The sequence below is a fragment of the Gigantopelta aegis genome, chromosome 2 (genome assembly GCF_016097555.1).
Source record: "Gigantopelta aegis isolate Gae_Host chromosome 2, Gae_host_genome, whole genome shotgun sequence".
NCBI classification, from domain to species: Eukaryota; Metazoa; Mollusca; class Gastropoda; order Neomphalida; family Peltospiridae; genus Gigantopelta; species Gigantopelta aegis.
Window position 1 is genome coordinate 34,629,810 of NC_054700.1, and position 20,211 is coordinate 34,650,020.

At 34.1% G+C, this 20,211-nt stretch overlaps 1 protein-coding gene across 2 annotated transcripts in view; it reads left to right on the top strand.

Moving 5' to 3' along the window:
* Positions 1-18,335, top strand: part of LOC121384344 (endophilin-A2-like) — an 85,813-nt gene extending 67,478 nt beyond the window's left edge. Inside the window, exons 8-12 of one of the 2 annotated variants that reach the window (XM_041514703.1) lie at positions 2,003-2,103; positions 4,027-4,130; positions 6,589-6,764; positions 9,988-10,023; positions 12,451-18,335. In XM_041514703.1, the coding sequence (XP_041370637.1) occupies positions 2,003-2,103; positions 4,027-4,130; positions 6,589-6,764; positions 9,988-10,023; positions 12,451-12,647 (614 nt within the window). In that variant the 3' untranslated portion in view covers positions 12,648-18,335. The remainder of the gene's footprint in view (positions 1-2,002; positions 2,104-4,026; positions 4,131-6,588; positions 6,765-9,987; positions 10,024-12,450) is intronic. The other variant, XM_041514711.1, reaches the window with a different exon arrangement.
* Positions 18,336-20,211: the final 1,876 nt, after the last annotated feature.

Consider the following 20,211-nt stretch of genomic DNA (forward strand, 5'->3'; position numbering starts at 1 on the left):
AGGTCCGGTTCTGAGAGGTTTCACTGTACTTTTAGACATGGTTCTGCATTTAGCAAGCCGTTTTTTAATAAACATTTGCAAACTATTTCAACTCGTTCTCAAAGTGGAAATTCAGTCCAGCAAGCGTCAGCAACAAACTGTTGGCAGAACTTACCCTTAGCAGCTGCTGCTAGGGGTGGGGTGGGGTTGGGGTGGGGTGCTGGTAACCAAACCTTCCCTTTGTTTTGTTTTTGAATGTCTCCCATGTCACCCTATTGGTGTCTGCTTGATGTGTGTGACTACTTTCAACCACTGTCATGCAGCTCAGTGTCTTGCAGATTGCTGTGTTGTATAGTTTTAAGTTTCTTATTCTTATTCCAGCAGTGCACCATGGCTGGTATATCAAAGGCCGTGGTATGTGCTATCCTGTCTGTGGGATGATGCATATAAAAGATCCCTTGGTACTAATGGAAAAATGTAGCAGGTTTCCTCTAAGACTATACGTCAAAATTACCAAATATTTGACATCCAATAACCATTGATTAATAAGTCAATATGCTCTAGTGGTTTTATTAAACAAAACAAACTTTCATCTGTCAAAATTACCAAATGTTTGACATCCAATATCTGATGATTTATTAATCAATGTGCTCTAGTGGTGGTGTTAAACAAAACAAAATGTTAGAGTGTATTGAAAGTGACATTTTATATTTTGTTCATTTACAGATTAAACTTATTGGTATTACAATGTACTTACATGATTGTATTTCATGCATGATTACATGTATATAGTAACATGAGTTGATGATATCATGTTTCATATGGCAACATACATACGCACACACACAGGAATCATTACAAGCTTTGTTTTCATGGGAAATTCTTGACATGGATGATAAGCTTTACACTGGACATCATTTTTCTTTCACCTGCATTTGGATATAAATGTCCCGTAATAATGGGTAATTTAACATACAGTTGAATTCCGTTGACTCGAACCCTGTCGGTGCTTGATAATGTGTTCGACCCATCGGTTAGTTCGACCTAACCATTCGGTCAACATCATGTCAGTGTAATTCAGGACTTCGTTTTTAGTTCGAACGCTGCGGTGTATTCGACCCTTCCGAGTTCGACCCAACAAGAGATTCTACTGTATATGTATATATTTCATTATGATACATGTTTAAATTCCAGTTATTTCCTGATTAGAAAGTTGTTTAATTTGTAACATAGGTAAACAAACTGACAAGCGTTTTTCAGAAATGGGTCATATTGTTGTTTACTTTTGTGGATTATAATATTGGTTGTTTTAGGGTCTTTGGGGTTTTTTGGGGGTGGGGGGTGGTTGGTGGTTTAAAAAAAAAACATTTTTTAATTTAAACTAAAAGGTTGTGAGACTACAATGCAAATATAGCTATATTATTTAGTGTTATTTAATGGGTGCCACCCCCATCCCCCACTCATTTATCATTGTATCTAGAACAGCTTTTACATAATGCATCAGTAAACCTTGTGTATAAGGGACCGTCTCAAAATTCCATCACTTTTCCTTAAACAAATAACCCACGGAAGTGGGGGAAGGGGGTGAAAGACCCATGCGGATAAAAAGTCAAAAATGGGAGTGTCAAAAAGTTTGTGTTACTTCATTTTTTTTATTTATTATTATTATTATATTTTTTTGTATTTATAAAGTGAAATTTGAAACCACAGTTATCACAATCATCATTATCATTACCACCACTGCCATCATCATCGTCATTACCATCATCATCAATATTGTCATTGTTATGATTATCATCACAATCATCATTGTCATCATCATCATCACCATCATCATCATCATCGTGACCATCATCATTGTCATCATCAGTGTTTTGTATTTGATGTCACAGTACAAAGTGCTAAGATCTATCTGCTGCTTATCCATATACCAGATCTCACGGTTCTGTGTTTAATTGCACTGTAGTTCTCTACAAGTGTGTTTTTATATATATATTTTCACTTTGATTGTTTCTGCTGTCAGGCTCTACCGTCACAGAAGAGGAACTTCGTGTAGCGGAGGACAAATTTGAAGAAACTAAATGTTTAACAGAGACTGCTATGAACAATCTTCTCGAAAATGAGGTTTGAGGTTTTTTGCTTTCATCGGCATGGTAAAAACACATAATCAACTTCTTGTACATTTGTATTACTTTTTAAATAGTTTATATAATATATTATGTATAGGTTGAGCACGGTGATAGTGGTATATTCTTTATGGAGTGGTTGGTCTCTCATCAATTAAAATTTTCTTATTGCTAGATCTTCTATTAATAGTTCCGAACAGTGTTTTCCATGTAATCGGACCCAACACGGGTCAGAACTGGTGTACAGTAAGTCTAAATGAGGATCCAAAATCAATCAATAAAGTATTTACATGCTCCTATACCACGAAGGTTTCGAGTATGTCTATCCCAGGTTCGGCCACCGGATGCCAGTAGTCCAACCTGGGACAGAACAATTACTGGGGCAATTTTGATATTTAAACAAACAGGGAAAAAGGACTTTACAATAAATAATTTTGTGCGTTATTTTCCCAAACAATATTTAATATACAGCAAACAACTAACAATTTGTAACGCAAATTTAGATCGGGCAGTCCTAAATATAAATATATTTTAAAATTATGGATCCAAAACAAGCTGGTATTCAATCCTTTAGATAATTTGGAGCCATTGTAATTCTTGGTAAAGGAGACCAATGGATGGTCAAAAGGCTTGATTTGTGGTGCTCTTGTCAGTAATTTGGAAGGAAATAAACTTATTTTCCTTCACCAACAGCTCATGTAGAGTTTATTTGTATTTTTTTAATTTAGTATATTTGTATTTATTTATTTTGGATACATAGCATGATAGTATTGACCCCCTCCAGTGGACAAGCTCATATGTTTGCTTTCCAGTCAGTGCTCCACAAGTGGACAAATGCATATAAAACATCGTTTACCGCTTCCCAGTAATAGCAGCCCATGTGGTTGGTGACAGTGGGTTTCATTTCTAATTTGTCATTTACCAAGAGACATAATTAGCATATTTAAGGGGGGGGGGGGGGAGCATTCATAATTATCAACATTTTCACAAGCATTGCCAAACCCCTCCTAGAAAACAATTTGAGGGTATGTAATAAAAACAAAACAGTGCCCCTAACAGATGGATATGGGTTTTGAAAATGTTTTGAAGTTGGAGACTGCATTTCATTTACTTTGACAAATATTAAACAGCAGTCCTCTAACTATAATTTATCTGAAAATTAAAAATATGTATCCACTAATTTCTAAGATTTTAGGGTACATAATTTTACCCTTCGTACTCTCTGGCAGAAACCCTGTACCCACCACCCTTTATAGAAGTGTACTTGAAAAATGTTGCGTTTGTAAACATACTTTTAGAAACATCTTGGGCCAAATTTACAGTCAGTTTTTCTTAGATGCAGGTGTTTAAGCATTGTAAATTTATGTAGTTACACACGTTTAAGACATAAACAGGCTTTGTAAATTCAGCCCTATTCAGTTTGGCCTGTTACGTTTTGTTAAAATAAAAGCTTATGATGGTGTTAACCTGCTACCCCTGACATACGGTTTGTAGGCTAATGAAAATGTGGATACTCATGAATGGCTCCTACCAGCTGTGGACGAAAAAATATATTTGGACATCATTCCTTTTCGAGGCGGGACATAACCCATTAGTAAAGCGCTCGCTTGATGCGTGGTTGGTCTGGGATCAATGCGCATTGGTGGGCCCATTGAGCTATTTCTCATTCCAGACAGTGCTCCACGACTGGTATGTCAAAGGCTGTGGTATGTGCTGTTCTGTCTGTGGTATGGTGCATATAAAAGATCCCTTGCTACTAATGAAAAAATGTAGCAGGTTTCCTCTCTAAGACTATGTAAAAATTATCAAATGTTTGACATCCAATAGCCGATGATTAATAAATCAATGTGCTCTTTAAACAACACAAACCTTAACTTTTCATTACTTTTCTTGCTTATTTGCGTGTCTGTTTAACACAAAGGTGGAACACATAGCCCAGCTGCAGTCGTTCGTGGAAGCTCAACTCGACTACCACAAGCAGGCCGCGACGGCACTCGAGAGTTTGCTGGAGGTGGTGGAGGAAAAGTAAGTCTAAAAATGACAAAATCTGTAATTTTATTATTTAAAAAAAATGCTTGAAAAATTGCCAGTAGCCATTATTCAGATGGCAAATTACTGTTCCTGTTATTCATCTTGTGTGTATAATCAGATTCAGCCAATTCACAAGCACAGGAACCAATTAGAAAAAAGTAATATGTCAGTTTATGGTTTCTTCATAAGCTTGTTCTGTCATACTTTTTGGATTCAGCTAAAATTTCTGTTAGTTGACGGTCTACAGGCTGGTAGGTACTGGGTTCGGATCCCAGTCGAGGCATGGGATTTTTAATCCAGATACCGACTCCAAACCCTGAGTGAGTGCTCCGCAAGGCTCAGTGGGTAGGTGTAAACCACTTGCACCGACCAGTGATCCATAACTGGTTCAACAAAGGTCATGGTTTGTGCTATCCTGCCTGTGGGAAGCGCAAATAAAAGATCCCTTGCTGCTAATCGAAAAGAGTAGCCCATGTAGTGGTGACAGTGGGTTTCCTTTGTAAATCTGTGTGGTCCTTAACCATATGTCTGACGCTATATAACCGTCAATAAAATGTGTTGAGTGTGTCGTTAAATAAAACATTTCTTTCTTTCTTTGTTAGTTAACATCCATATCATTGGCTATACTGTTACAATTTCCAGTTCTTTAGCACATACTACCAAGGTAGTTTTTGGGGTTTTTATCTTTCATCTCATATTGTTAGTGTAGTTTTGCTCATAAATTGCTATATGATTTATCTTTCATCTCATATTGTTAGCGTAGTTTTGCTCATAAATTGCTATATGATTTATCTTTCATCTCATATTGTTAGTGTAGTTTTGCTCATAAATTGCTATATGATTTATCTTTCATCTCGTATTGTTAGCGTAGTTTTGCTCATAAATTGCTATATGATTTATCTTTCATCTCATATTGTTAGCGTAGTTTTGCTCATGAATTGCCATACAGTCAGCTTAGTACATCTATTTGGTTCGTAGATGCCCTTTATTACTTGATTATTATTTTTTATCCCAAATATATCATCACATCTTAAGTACTTGATTTTATATCGCCATCTTAATATCAAAGTGGAAAAAGACTCCAGCTGAGACAGCTTTCAGTAAAATTTCAGCCAACATCATCAGCATTTACACCGTGATGATAAAATAACTTGACAACAAAACTGTTGCTTCTTCATCATATTAATAACATTTCTTTTGTTATTTATGTGTACATATGATACCTAAAGTTATTTGTTATTGTATATGTATTTTTACCTTTTTCTAATGCAGTGTTTATGTTGTAGTGTTGTTTTAGCATGGTGCAGCACCATGCCTCAGTAGTCTAGCACCATCTTGCCTTAATCAGCACCATGCTGCCCTGAGATTAAACAAGCCTTTTTCACTAATTCTAAAATTGCCTTTATAAAACACCCAAAAAGGTATTATTAATTAATAAAATATGCCTTTTATATCTTTTGCCATTCATTTACTAAACCAAGCACATAAATTACATTCATGTTTATTTCAATTAATTTTTGTGTATTTTTAATGAAAAACAAGTGCTCTGAAAATGATGAAAAGGCCCCAAAAGTGCCTTGCCAAGCTTCTATGGAAATCACTATGTTGTATGATTTATCTGTATTGTATGTTGTTCCAAAGGGATGTATTGATACAATAAGGGGCGAGACATAGTCCAGTGTTAAAGTGCTCACCTGATGTGCAGTCAGTCTAGGATCGACCTCCGTTGGAAGTCCCATTGGGTTATTTTTCATTCCAGTCGGTGCACCATAACTGGTATATCAAAGGCCATGGTATGTGCTATCCTGTCTGTTGGATGGTGCATATATAGAGATTATTATATGACCTTGTGTGTCGTACTGATTTTACGAAATGAGTGTCAGGATTTTTGTATTGCCCGAGCGAGAGCGAGGGTAATACATGAATCTTGACACGAGTTTCGTAAAATCAGTACGACTCACACACGAGTGTAATAATTTCTTTATTATACATATTATTATTGTTGTTTTCTTTATGAATAACAAGACCCACCTAAAAATGTTTTAGCCACAACTAGAAGGAGACAACGAAATGACATCATATTTCAAATGCACACTCTGAGCTAGGACTGGAGAAGCAACATCATGGTTTGACATCGCTTCCCAAAATTACGTCATTACACTTGTTATTACACGTGTGCTTCATATGATTATTATTAACTTTATTGTGTTGAACCATATGGATAATAAAAAAGATCACTTGCTACTAATGGAAAAATGTTGTAGGTTTCATTTCTAACACTGTCAGAATTAGCAAATGTTTGACATCTAATAGCTGATTATTAATAAATCAATGTGCTTTAGTGGTGTCGTTAAACATAACACACAAACAAACTTTGGTACAATAAATTGAATTGGAATGAATTGGATGGGGTGTTCTTCGTGAGAACTAACTGTGTGTTTTTGTTGTACAGACGAAATGAAGCCGCAAGTCGGCCAAGGAGTGAACACGTACCAAAACGGGTGGCCTCATTCCGGAGAAGTGAGTCGCCCATGTTTGATGGTAATGACGAAGAGGACTTTGGCAAAACGGGAAGTTACAGTATTGGAGGAGGGTCGTCGTATAACCAGACATCTAACAACCAAACTGGTAAGGCGATATTAGAGCAGTAGGAGAATTTGCTTGTAATATTTGCATCTTTCTGGGCTTGAAATAGCAGTCTGCAAAAAACAGTCCATTTTTAGACCTAGGAGGTGGGAAAAAACTAATTTCAACTGCTAAATTACACCAAAATTACAGGTAATTTTTCAAGAAACAGTTGTATGTACGATCATCTCATATTTTATTTAGCTGAGGCTGAGCTCGTGACTGTTACATTCTGATTTTATAATGCTCTCAATTACATGTCAGAGGTCCTAACTTTTCACACGCTGTCGCAAACCCTCCACTCACCCCGTGCTGTATTATTTCCAGCAGGCCAGATTTTACTTCCTATTTCGAGCCCTGACCTGTGCATTTTTCTCCATAGTTCTAGCGATGAAATGTTTTGAATATGTCTGGCATCAGTTACTTGCATCTAGTGCATTATCTGTATGTGTTTGATATAATCTTGTAATGATCGTTGCAGTTGTATTTCTATAGTGAGACTGCATGAAACTAACTTCAAAGGTATCATTTCATTTACATTTGATATTTGATGTGGGTTTTTTTTTTTTTTTTATTTAGATTGATAAAGGAACTGTTTACATTGTCTGTTAATGTTCAGTTCGTAAATGTTGTTACTGGTTTAAAACTGTATAATTAAATTTCTGTTACATTAATTACAATATAATGTCCTCTCACTGGTCCAGTGGTAGCAACGCGAGGTTGTTCATATCTCTATGAGCGTAAACTTACATCGTCAGGGAATGTCATATCTGACGACGTCACTTTATATACATATTTTTGTCTTATTGAGTGTCTTATTGAGTGTTATTGTTTTTTAACCAAAAGAATAATTCAAAATAAAGTATGAACCTTTAGCGTTATTATTAGTAAGTATATTTTAAGTTTAATTATAAGTATTGTCTATTATTTCTTTTACGTTCATCTGGGCATGAATAAAAAAATGTTTGGGGATGAACATAAAAGAAATAATCGACAATCATTAATTATATTAAAATCTGACCGAATGTGAGAATTCCATCGTCCAGCTATTGACGGAAACAGAGGATTTCCCTTATTCCATATATTAATTTCCTGAAGAAAGATTTTAATTGTTATTTCATAGTATTCTGTATTGATTGCAATAGTTGTATGCTTGGAATGATGAAAGTTGAACATGAAATGTTTTATGTTTGTGGACGTATTCACCACAGAACCATTTTACACACGTATGAATGGTTTTGCGCTAATGCACCATGCCATTCATACAGTGCTTCAAGCAGTTTGGTTATTCATACTTAATGAACAAGACAGGAAGGGATAGGGATGGATCTGTTCAAATAAATAACAATGTGAAGTAAAGTATGACATTTGGGGTTTTTTTTAAAGCCCAGAATAATGTCAGTGAGTTATCATTTACAGTAATTATAAATATAAATATAGTTAATACACTTTTCATCAGATTATTAAAATTGTATGATTATTGATAAAGGTAAAAGTAAAGGAAAACTTTAACAAACATGGTAATTAGTAGGTGATAAAAACAATTCAAGATCCACCCAAATTAAGCATTTTACTTACTTTAAATTTCATATGATAGTGTAAAGTGGCGTTATCATTTTGCAATTTGTCACACTGACTTGTCGGATGCCGTTTGTTGGCCCTACAAATATCGGAACATACAAGACTAAAGTTGTTCTGATTTAGGTGTTCTCACAGTACAATTTGATTGCATGCAACAAGTCGGTGTGTCTTAATTGCATAATGAGAATGCCCCTTTAATTTTAACTAAATAGATGGAGATATGTTTTGCTGTCTTGTTAAACAATGTTATACAATGTTTACGGTGATATTTCTACATTGCAAGGTATTCGACATGTACGATTTAACTGTATAGCTAACAACAAAGGTAGGTGGGATTTCAGTGCAGGAATATGTTTCCTATAGTGGATTCAGATTTGAAGATTTGACCTCAGGGTTCAATGGTGTTTGATGTTTTGAACTCTGGGTTCAGTTGAGTTTGGTGTTTTTTAGTCCTGGGTTTAAGGGTGTTTGATGGTTTAATCCCTGGGTTCAAACATGTTTGATGTTTTTTTGTAATCCTGGCTTCAACTTTGATTCAATAGTCTTTAATGTTTTGACCCCTGAGTTAAACCAAGTTTGATGTTATTGAATCCTGGGTTCAATTATGTTTGATGTTTTTGACCCTTGGATTCCTTAGTGTTTGATGTTTTGAGCCCTGGGCTGAACCAAGTCTGATGTTTTGAGCCCTGGGCTGAACCAATTTTGATGTTTTGAGCTCTGGGCTGAACCAAGTTTGATGTTTTGAGCCCTGGGCTGAACCAAGTTTGATGTTTTGAGCTCTGGGCTGAACCAAGTTTGATGTTTTGAGCTCTGGGCTGAACCAAGTTTGATGTTTTGAGCCCTGGGTGAACCAAGTTTGATGTTTTAAGCCCTGGGCTGAACCAAGTTTGATGTTTTGAGCCCTGGGCTGAACCAAGTTTGATGTTTTGAGCCCTGGGCTGAACCAATTTTGATGTTTTGAGCCCTGGGCTGAACCAAGTTTGATGTTTTGAGCCCTGGGCTGAACCAAGTTTGATGTTTTGAGCTCTGGGCTGAACCAAGTTTGATGTTTTGAGCTCTGGGCTGAACCAAGTTTGATGTTTTGAGCCCTGGGTGAACCAAGTTTGATGTTTTGAGCCCTGGGCTGAACCAAGTTTGATGTTTTGAGCCCTGGGCTGAACCAAGTTTGATGTTTTGAGCTCTGGGCTGAACCAAGTTTGATGTTTTGAGCCCTGGGTGAACCAATTTTGATGTTTTGAGCTCTGGGCTGAACCAAGTTTGATGTTTTGAACTCTGGGCTGAACCAAGTTTGATGTTTTGAACTCTGGGCTGAACCAAATTTGATGTTTTTTAATCCTGGTTTCAGTTGTGCTTGATTTTGACTCATTGAAGCATGTCATAGTTGATTGAAAATTGGTTCTACCTATGAAGCATGTTGTGTATATATATGATTGTGAATGATATTACATGTACTTGCCTATGATCTATGAAGCATGTTGTATATATGATTAAAAATGATACTACTTTCCTGTGATCTATTAGGCATGTTTTATATATCATTATAAATAATACTCCTTGCCTGTGACCTATGAAGCATGTTGTTCATATGATTATAAATGATGTTACTTGCCTATGACCACCCTTGCTTTGTCTCCCCTTGCGGCAGGATACGAAGGATTTTATGCTGTAGAGGATGTTGAAGGTGAGATCTGAGACTCTGGTAGAATTATATCAGGGCTGTTCCATTTCTGATTACCGGGGTTATGGTGTTTGGGGGGTAAAAAGGGTAAAGGATCTCAGCTATTTTGCATGTAACAGTTTTCACAAAGTAAACCGGATTTGATCTAAAATGCTGAAACATTAAAAAAAAAATTAAGTACATACAGCTTTGAGCTTTTTAAAAATCAGTTCAGCTGTTATTTTTAAATTGGGTATCACATTTAAAAATTAATTAAATGGAGTCTGATTTTATGCAAATTTCAGCTGAACCATTGGACAGAGGATTGGGGGTAGGGAAGATTTAAAAAAGTAGGGGGGTGGGGTTGTGGTTTTTTTTTTAGCCCTCCCAGCATTATTTGGAACAGCTCTGACTGAATTACATGTAATTTGAACAAATACCATAGGTTGCTGAATAAATGTGTACATTTTATTGTTATTATCTTTTTTAATTTAATGTCCAGTAAATATTATTAAAATACACATATTCAAGACTGTACTTGAAACATCTCTAGACTGTAAAAACAAATGTACATTTTGTCAGCAATCCCAGATGGCTGCCGTTCAAATTAAACATCATGTTTACATTTTGTACCTTAGTCTTAGAGACTGTATGTTGTACGTACACACGTTGTCGTAAACTGGAAGAGGTGACCCATACTGCATGTAGTTGACAATGCATGACACTGGGATATATCGGCTTCCTTTGCATTCTGTGTGATAGTTCACAGACAAATCTATAGTAGTTTTGTTGTAGATTTTTTAAAATAGTTTTGTCTGAATTAGTACGTACTAGTATTAGCCCCAGTGTGGTATAAGTGACAGGCAATATAGTTGTAGTTCTCTGCATTGGTATAGGTATCTGAAGTGCCACATTGTATGTGTTCTAGGCAGACAGTAGTAGTAAGCTGTGTGGGCATTTGCCATCCATGTAATATGTAGTTAGCAACATTTAGTGCATGTTGTGTAGGTGTAGTTGCAGAAATAGAAGTATGTATAGATGAAACCTTATAACATAATATGATCACTTGATACAACTAGATAACATAAGTATGACTACATCTTGTCACCTTTGGTTAATAATAGTCCAAAGTTGATGCAGTTTGTTTCTTGGGGCGTCATGTTTATTATACCTGTAGAAATGTAAAGGCTGGATTCAAGCCTGAAACAAGTTTTGCCCATATAGAGAGCCTGCTAAAGTGTTAAATGCTTGTACCCTGCTAGGCCAGATTCAGAAATATGTTGCTTTCTTTAACCTGGTTATTAAAATTTAAAAACATTCAATCCAATTTACCTACATAGTTTTTCACGAACAATACCTTTGGGTTTCATCATGGTTTTTTATTATTATATATATATTTTTTTTTTTTTTTTTTTTTTTTAAATATTATTATTCTTATTTGTTGTATTTGGGGGAGATTGGGAGAGGGATGAGAGGGTCTTCTTTCTTCTGTAAATTGTTTTCAAGTTTATTAAAAGAGAAAAAGAACATTTCCTAATGACTCAACTAAAATGGTATGTTAGTACAAACCAAATTGTTTTCAAGAAGAACTGTAATCATTATAAAATGTTGGCACTAGCCAGATATCAGTGCACTGGTTTATTTTAGTGGCTACAAACACAGCACAGTGCCTTTAATACAGGTCAATTGTAGTTTATGGTGTTAAATAATTTGAGATAATAGTAGGCTGATACTTGATCAGGTTCTTAATACAGGTTGGTGTGTATAGTATTGCATTATTTAGAATAGTGTAGGTTGTTGAGAAGTTTTGAGGAGAAAGAAAGAAAGAATATGGATATAAAATATTGTGGGGCTATTTCTTTTTCAACATATTTACAAGTTTACAATGTGTAGTCCGAAGGGAAAGGGTTTAGTGTCAAAAGCAATGTCAGTAAAAAAACACCTTATAAAATTAACATTTTTAATATGCTTTTAAGAAAGTGGGATAATGATAATTGTCCTCCTTTTTTTTTTCTTTTTCTTTTTTTTCTTTTTTTCAATTGTTTATTATTTCTGAAAACATACCAGTAGGTGATGTCAGTGTTGGGGAGCCCTTATTCATCACCTTATATATAGTTTTTTCTTTAAGTTTCCCATAATGACACTCAGATTATTTGTTTAATTTATTTCCTTTCTACTTTTTTTTTCTCTCTTTTTTTTCTTTTTTTTTGTTTCTTTGAAATGCAAACCCTACAATTGCCCACAGTAGTCAACAATGCTGTAGAGATTGCTGTGGAATTTTTAATTCTCTGTGGCACGTTTTGCTGTGCACTATATTGAAAAAATTTTCCATTGTATGTTTTTTTTCAATATCTGTATGGTCCTTAACCATATGTCTGACGCCATATAGCCGTAAATAAAATGTGTTGAGTGCGTCATTAAATAAAACATTTCTTTCTTTCTTTCTTTCAGCAACAGCTCACAAGAAAGAGGCGTGTGCGGAGGCGCTGTACGACTTTGTTCCCGAGAACGACGGAGAACTCGGCTTCAGTGAGGGCGACATGATAACTCTGACCAACCAGATTGACGAGAACTGGTATGAGGGTTCCATTCACGGTGCCGTCGGCTACTTCCCTGTCAACTACGTCAAGGTCGTCGTGCCGTTATAGTGCTGGCTGTTTCTCGTTGAAAAGCTGAACGACTAGACAGCTTGGGATATCCGTGGGGAAAAGTGTTTTAAAACAAATATGAAATTAACTTTCAAGCAGCAGTATTCATTTTTGTTATTATTTAAATGTAATGTGGGTTTGATTAGCAAAATGTTGATAAAGGTTTAGAAAGTACTTTTTATATCATGGGCAACAAAAAAAGAAGATTACTAGTATATTAAATATAAGATACCAGGCCCCGTGCTTATAAACATTAAAGTCTAGACTTTAATAAAGTCCAGACTTTAACGTCATGGTAATGCCATTCAAATAGCATTACGTTAAAGTCTAGACTTTAAGTTTTAAATTAAAAGCACGGGCCCTGATGTTGAAAGCTACTTTCAAACTAAGGTGCTTAGAATTTTTTTTTTTAAAGTATAACCTGAAATGTATATTACAAATTATTTCTACGATGTTTATGTTGATAGGTTTTTGTTAAAGTCTGCTTGATTGTATGTACCTGTTTATAAATTTGATATTGTCACTATGCAGGGTTGGTTCTCAGTACCATTACTAGAGACCTCTAGTAGCATTACTTCTAACTTGAGGGTCATATTGGATACAGTTTGTGCATTCCATATGATAAATGAAATCTTAGTTTTTCGGGAGTTTCCGAAACATCACCATGTGATAAATGTATAATATTTGTTTAGAATGTATTACTTATAGATAGTGTTGCTTGCAGCTTGAGACATTTTGGAAGGACTGGATCATACACACGATATAGTCGATAGATAGCTTGTAACATGCTAGATTGGTATGGAATGAGATTGCTGACAACAATTGTTTTTCTTGTCTTATTTCTCAATATTCTCTTTAACAACCACAGAGATTTTAAAAATGTTTTGTGTGCACGTATCAATGCAAAAGAGCCAAGAAAAAGAAGAATGGTGATTAAAAACAAGCAGTATGAAGAATGTTGGACATGTTTCTTAGGATCACAGTTACCAGTGTGCAGGTATCTGACAAAAACCGTGTGACCATTATCACGTTTAAAACCATATCTCAGTACAAGATACTCCAAGGAATATTAATAGCTGTATTACGTAGTCACGGAATCACTGTAGACGTGTTCACAGTACAATTACGTAATGTGATTAATATGCTGTTTTTCATAATGCTGTTGGAAACCATTTTATTAATGTTCAGTGGAAAGAAAAGCATGTTTAAAACAATAACGCTCAATAAGACAACTGGCCCATATAAAATGACGTCCTCAGATACGACATTCCCTGACAACGTAATTTTTTCGTTCATCGAGAATTGAAAAAATTCCCGTTGCTACGTCTGGATGAAAGGGATCACATTATATTGTAATGAATGTAATGAAAATTTAATTATGTACCTGTATTAAATTGGCAGCAATATAATCAAATATAATGAGAATCTAGAATAAATAGATGAGGAAAAATTACTTTCCATATTAAATATGCTTGGAATCTAAACCCTAAATTGACTGCAATGACTTTCCATATTAAATAAGCTAGAAATCCAGACAAATAATATGTCCCGAGCCCAGTTGCATTTGGGACAGACGTGCCTGAACATTAAATTGATATATGCATGTCATTAGAATTTAGAGTGGAAAGGACAAGATTGTTGACAGCAGTAACTTTCCATGTGAAGTAGAAGCCTAGAAGCCTGTAGAAGATAGGTAGCTGTTTTATCATTATGATATTATATTTTGAGGGTTTGAAACTGGTTTCTTTGTTGTATTAGTAGATCTTTGCATGTTTAAATTCAAGTATTTCGGGTTTATTTGATATTTCACTGAAGGCTTTTTGTTTTTTCTTTCTATCTGTTTGTTGTTGTTGTTTTTGTTTTTTTTTTACCTTTTTTGTTTTTTAGCTATGCATACCTTTGTTTGTAATTGAACCTGATGTCCAGGCCTGGTGCCTGGCATTAATTGTTGTTGTTTTTATGTTACTGACATTTAAAGATCCTTATTATCCTTAACTATTGATGCACACCTCCATAAGAGCATTGTTCCTGGTGGTAAATTTGCCAGTTTTCAGTTTTGTTCAAAATAACTTTTGACCATGCTTTAATTGTATTGAAGGATCTGGGTTAGTTCAAAATATCTTCCGACCATGCTTTAATTGTATTGAAGGACCTGGGTTAGTTCAAAATAACTTCTGACCATGCGTTAATTGTATTGAAGGATCTGGGTTAGTTCAAAATAACTTCTGCTCATGCTTTAATTGTATTGAAGGACCTGGGTTAGTTCAAACTCCATTGTGGATCATCCCCATAGCATTTTGGAGGAGAAATGTTTAGACTTTAAAGGAGCTAGTGTGAATGGCACAAGTTTAAATTATAATCTACCATATACATAAAAATAGCAGAAAGGGCATGTGTGACTCATTTGTGAGGCCCTTGTCAACAGGTTTGTCTGTTGAGCACTGGATTCAACTTGCACATTCGACAAAAACGATCAGTTAAATGGCTACCAAAAACTACTTAAGGGAGTCTGATGATTTTTATTATGGCATTAAGTAGCATATGGTCATCTGATAGAGGATCTAGTACTCAACAAGACGTATTTGGATACAGTAGCAATCAGAATTCAGGTATTTCTCATTTAAAACTAGCTTTAAATGTGTCATCAGTCACTGTGGAAATGCCCAAAAGCATTTAGAGTCTGCCAAAGTTTCAAGCTAAAGACTTGTAAGTGTAAATTTTAACACCATACTAATATGCAGTTCTGTATATAAGACTAGGATTAACTAAATTTTAATACCATACTAATATGCAGTTCTGTATATAAGAGATAAGAGAAGGATTAAACCACGAGTACCGATTCTTTGTTTAGTCCTTAGATGCATACATACATCCTTGGTGTCCAGGAATGAGATCGGTCTACAACTCTCCATCATTATTATTATTAAAGCTTTATAATCATGAATTCTGGTGCTCTGGTTTCTAAGGTGGAAAATAACTGATGATCGTTTGATAGTCTTGTCTCCTAAGACTGGACGTTTAATGTGTGTGTGTGTGTGTGTGTGTAGCTCGTCCATTCCTGTTTGGCAGTATTTATTTGTTTGGGATTTGCTTGTTGTTGGGGGACAATACTGCTTTTCGTGTTCTTGTTGATTCTTACTATATACAAAGGTTATTTTACCTATCTGTTGACTGTTACTGATATTTCTGTTCATATTTATTAATATTATCACACTTGGTTTAGAATTGTTCATCATTAATATTGTAATTACATAACATTGTTTTGTTCTGTATAGTAATTGTGAAGGAGAAATATCCATTTAAGGCTTTGTCAAGTTTCTTTTCACCGAGTTTTCATGTATTCTGATACTACTGGAATAAATGGAAAAAAGCAAATGGATTAGGTACAAGTTATACAATTTACTAGGCCTTCTCCATATGATTGTATTATGATACTGGATTAAAATAAATTGGAATTTTTTCAAAAGATACTGTGTAAACATTTGTACAAAAGTAACAGACAAAACACAAACACGTATGAATGAACATCATTGTAAGTAAGTCATTTTCTTTTCTCTTTTTTCTTTGTGTATTATCGACAAGGTTTCATACAGTGTCCATGCAAAAACAAATTCAGTAAGTTTATTGTGTGAATTGTATAGTGTAATGGTGAACTGAACATGAATTATCTCCCTTTAACATAAGCTGTGAGAAGAATCGGCCATTTAATATATATTGACTGCAAATATGTCACCGGAGTTATCTCACTTGAGTTTCTTTCATTGCAGATTTAAAATATGACTGTTCTTGGAATATGTCTTCTTTTATTTTACAAAACATTTTATAATGATTTTATTATTGAAATGAAATATTGCAAATCATTCTAATTAAGAATAACATAAACATTCCTTGGAACAGTAAGAAGAAAATGTTTTTTGTATTCAGTGCATGTATGTTACCATCGGTATTCTCCTGAGCCCCTTTCCATGAAGCGATCTTAGTGTTAAGATCACCTTAAGTGCGTAACTACCGTATGCACTTATGGTTGGAGCATGCACTTAAGGTGATCTTAGCCCTAAGATCGCTTCTTGGAACAGGGCCCTGATCTGTAACCAGGTTGGTGCCTTGCTATGCTGGCATCACTTGTCACCATGCATTCTCGTGGTTTTCAAAAGCATGTTCACCCTGCCAAATATGATACTGCTATGAACACAGAATCTAGTATTTCACTTCAGATCTCAACAATTCTCACATACATTATGTTTATATTATATTATAGATAATTTGTTTCATAACATCGGCTATTTACAGGTATACCATTTTTAAAAAGTTTTAAGTAAGGCTGTCTCCCTCATCCCCATCCCCACCTTTGCCCCAGGAGCTACATGCTAACAATTGGATGTTTTCCTGTTCAGCCATTGCATTGCGCCAAGTTGGTATCAGAAAAGTTGGAGCACACTGGTTGTTATACAGTATATGAATAAAAGAAAATTGGTGATATTAAAAGAGGAATATAGAATAAATGAAAGTTAACTGATAGGTGTACACAACCTTTTTTGTATGGTATATGTGATATGTTGTTTTCACTGTTATATATTTCATAGCATGCATGTGTCCTGTTGAAATGAAATATTTTATATCCCCACAATGAGGTCTATATTTTTTGTTCCTTTTTGTAGCTTGTAAAATTATTTTTAAGAAATTGTTTTTTTTAATGTACTTTTGTTTTCTGTATTTTATTTTCATAAATTTTTGTGTCAAATAAGTTCATTAGAGTTATTTTTATATATATAATACAAGGGGATTTTTTAATTTTATTTTACTCTTACTTATACTTCCATTTTGTACATATCTGTGCAATTGAATTATTTACTAAAACAAATTGTGTGTATATTATTTACAGTTTTCCATTATCCGCATTTGCATATTGTCCACAAATGTTAAATTATGTGTAATCCACAACGTCATCATCTGTCATTAATTGGGTCTTCTCGGATTGTTATGGAGACTCGTTGTCAAATTCACATATCATCTGTCCTCCTGTTTTGTAATGTGGGTGGACGCGTGTCAGTTAAACAAAGCCTGCGATCTGGGTTGGTAGTCGAAATGAGGAAGATGGTTATAACAAAATAACAAAGTTCTGTTAAGTTTTTTAAATGTTTTGTACACATGATTTGCAGCCATTGTAGCATGTTTCCAGGTAATAGATTTTGTTTTAACATTTAAAATTACATATTAAATTGATGTATAATTTTAAATGTTAATGTTAAATATTAAAAAAAAAAATCTTTAATAATATCAATTACATTTTCAAGCTGACATGCTGTCATGCTTCTGGTCCATCCCAAAATGTTTGTAGTAGTAGTATGGTAATCCAAACTGGATTTTAACTCCTACTTCTTTCTTTAATACAGACAGAATATTTGGGGTGTGAAATCCAGTCTTAGCTTTCATAAAAATGTGGATGATCAAAGTCATGTTGGACATACATACACTGATTTTATATGCAAGAAAATAAAATTAAAAAATAATGAATAATTATGCAAATTTAATAATTTAAAAAAATGCTTTATTGGCTGGAAACATGTGATTTCTCTAAGAAAAAAAAGGACTGCAATCCTGTGGTTGAGATATGATGAATCTTCAAAACTGTGATGGTTATTTTGATCGAGTTCTGACACGGCTAAATATAAAATCGTCTTGAGTCTGTTCTGTTTGTCAACGAGTTACTGAATTTTAAAATGATGCATACAATTTTGCTCAAAAAGAAAATGTTGTGGTGTAATTGTTTTTGTTTCCTAAGTCTGACTGTGTAGTGTATTGAAACAATAGTGGTATGGGTGTCTGCATAATTCAATTCGCTAAAGATTGGTTTTGATTGATAAAACTTTTACTTGCAAAAGCTAAACAAAAAAAATTAATAAATAAAAACAATTCCAAAATGTGATAATCTTAAATTTGTAGATGTTCTAGGCTTACTAAGAAATATCAGTATGGTAACGAATACAGAATTCACAATGGGGCTCTGCAAATAAATGAATAATAATAAATAATCTATAAATATATTCCAAGCAGGGAATTTGATGTAGTTGTAATCGGGGAATATCAGGGATTCAGGGTTTAGAAAATCAGGGAAGAATTGGAGACATTTATGATGTATTTGTTACTGCCACTAAGAAATAAAAAATATTGGAACTAGAATGGATCTCTATAGTCATTTAATGAAATGAAACCACAGACTAGCAAGGCTGTAACCTTACGCCTCTTGGCCCCTTATTATATTGACCCTTTCTTGAATTTAGAACTTGATCAGTGTTAACTATGGCCCAGTTTTTTAATGTATTTTACCCCTTCTATCACCACCTTCTTTGTTGCTAATCTGCATAGTGCAATAAGCAGTGTACCAGGGTTTTTTTAATCATAGAACTTTAGTTAATACCAAACTGGGGGGGGGGGGGTGGGGTGGGGTGGATATAACATAATTTTCAATAAAATTAAATCTCCAATAGCCTAGCTCTAATAGCCTTAATCCAAACCTGGCCATAGTCATTACAAACTAAATTTGTAAGTAAATATTTCTGTGTCATAAATACTTGAAAACAGTGAGATTTTTAAGGAAATATTGGTGCAAATATGACCAGTGACAAATTAATGATTTGATGTCAATATATCTTATGACTAAAACAGGTTATTTCATTTGTCTTGCAGACATTAAAAACAATTTGAATTTTAAATATTCATAGTTTTGTCTGCTAAAGCAGAATACGCAAATATTATCTGCAGAAAGTTGTTTTTTTTAATGATATTTAACTTTGTTGTATTTATTTTAGCCTGCCAAAATTAATTGAGATTTTCACTAACGGAGAAGAATAAATAAACATACAGATTTAAAAATGTTAGAAATAAAAGTCAATTATTCCATTTATTTTGGTTGTTGTTTTGACATATTTTATTCACAGAAAAACCCTTAACCTTTAGAATACAAATTCCTGTGATGCTGAGTATTAATTCTTAATTTTAAAAAAAATAAACAAACATGTAGAATATATTGTGATTGTTGTTCCACAAGAGTTTAACATACCAGTAGATTATACTGGAAGTATTATTTTACACTCAGAATAATAAGAATTGAACTATGGTAGATAACTCTTTATGTTTAAGGAAGTATGCATGCGTCACTTCGGCATCAATGGTGCACTATGCCATTCATTCAGTGTGTAATGCTGCAGTTCTTCCATAAATGTAAAAAACAACAACATGAGTCTAATAACTGAGAAACATTTTAAAAAAACAAATAATATCAAGGTGTAAAAAACCTTTGAGTTAATATTGTCAGTTAAACTCAGGGAATGTTATATTTTTAAACTCTAGATATCCCAGAATAAGAATAGATATATTTATTGAAGTCTTGTATTTTCTTAGTTAATAAACTTTAATATTCATATAAATATGACTAATTATATATACAAAAAAAAACCCACAGAAATTGATATATAAATTTTATTCTGTGCATTTTGAAGGAAACTTTTTCGTAGCAAATATATAGAATGTATTTAGTTTTTTCAATTGTTCCACAAAGACTCAT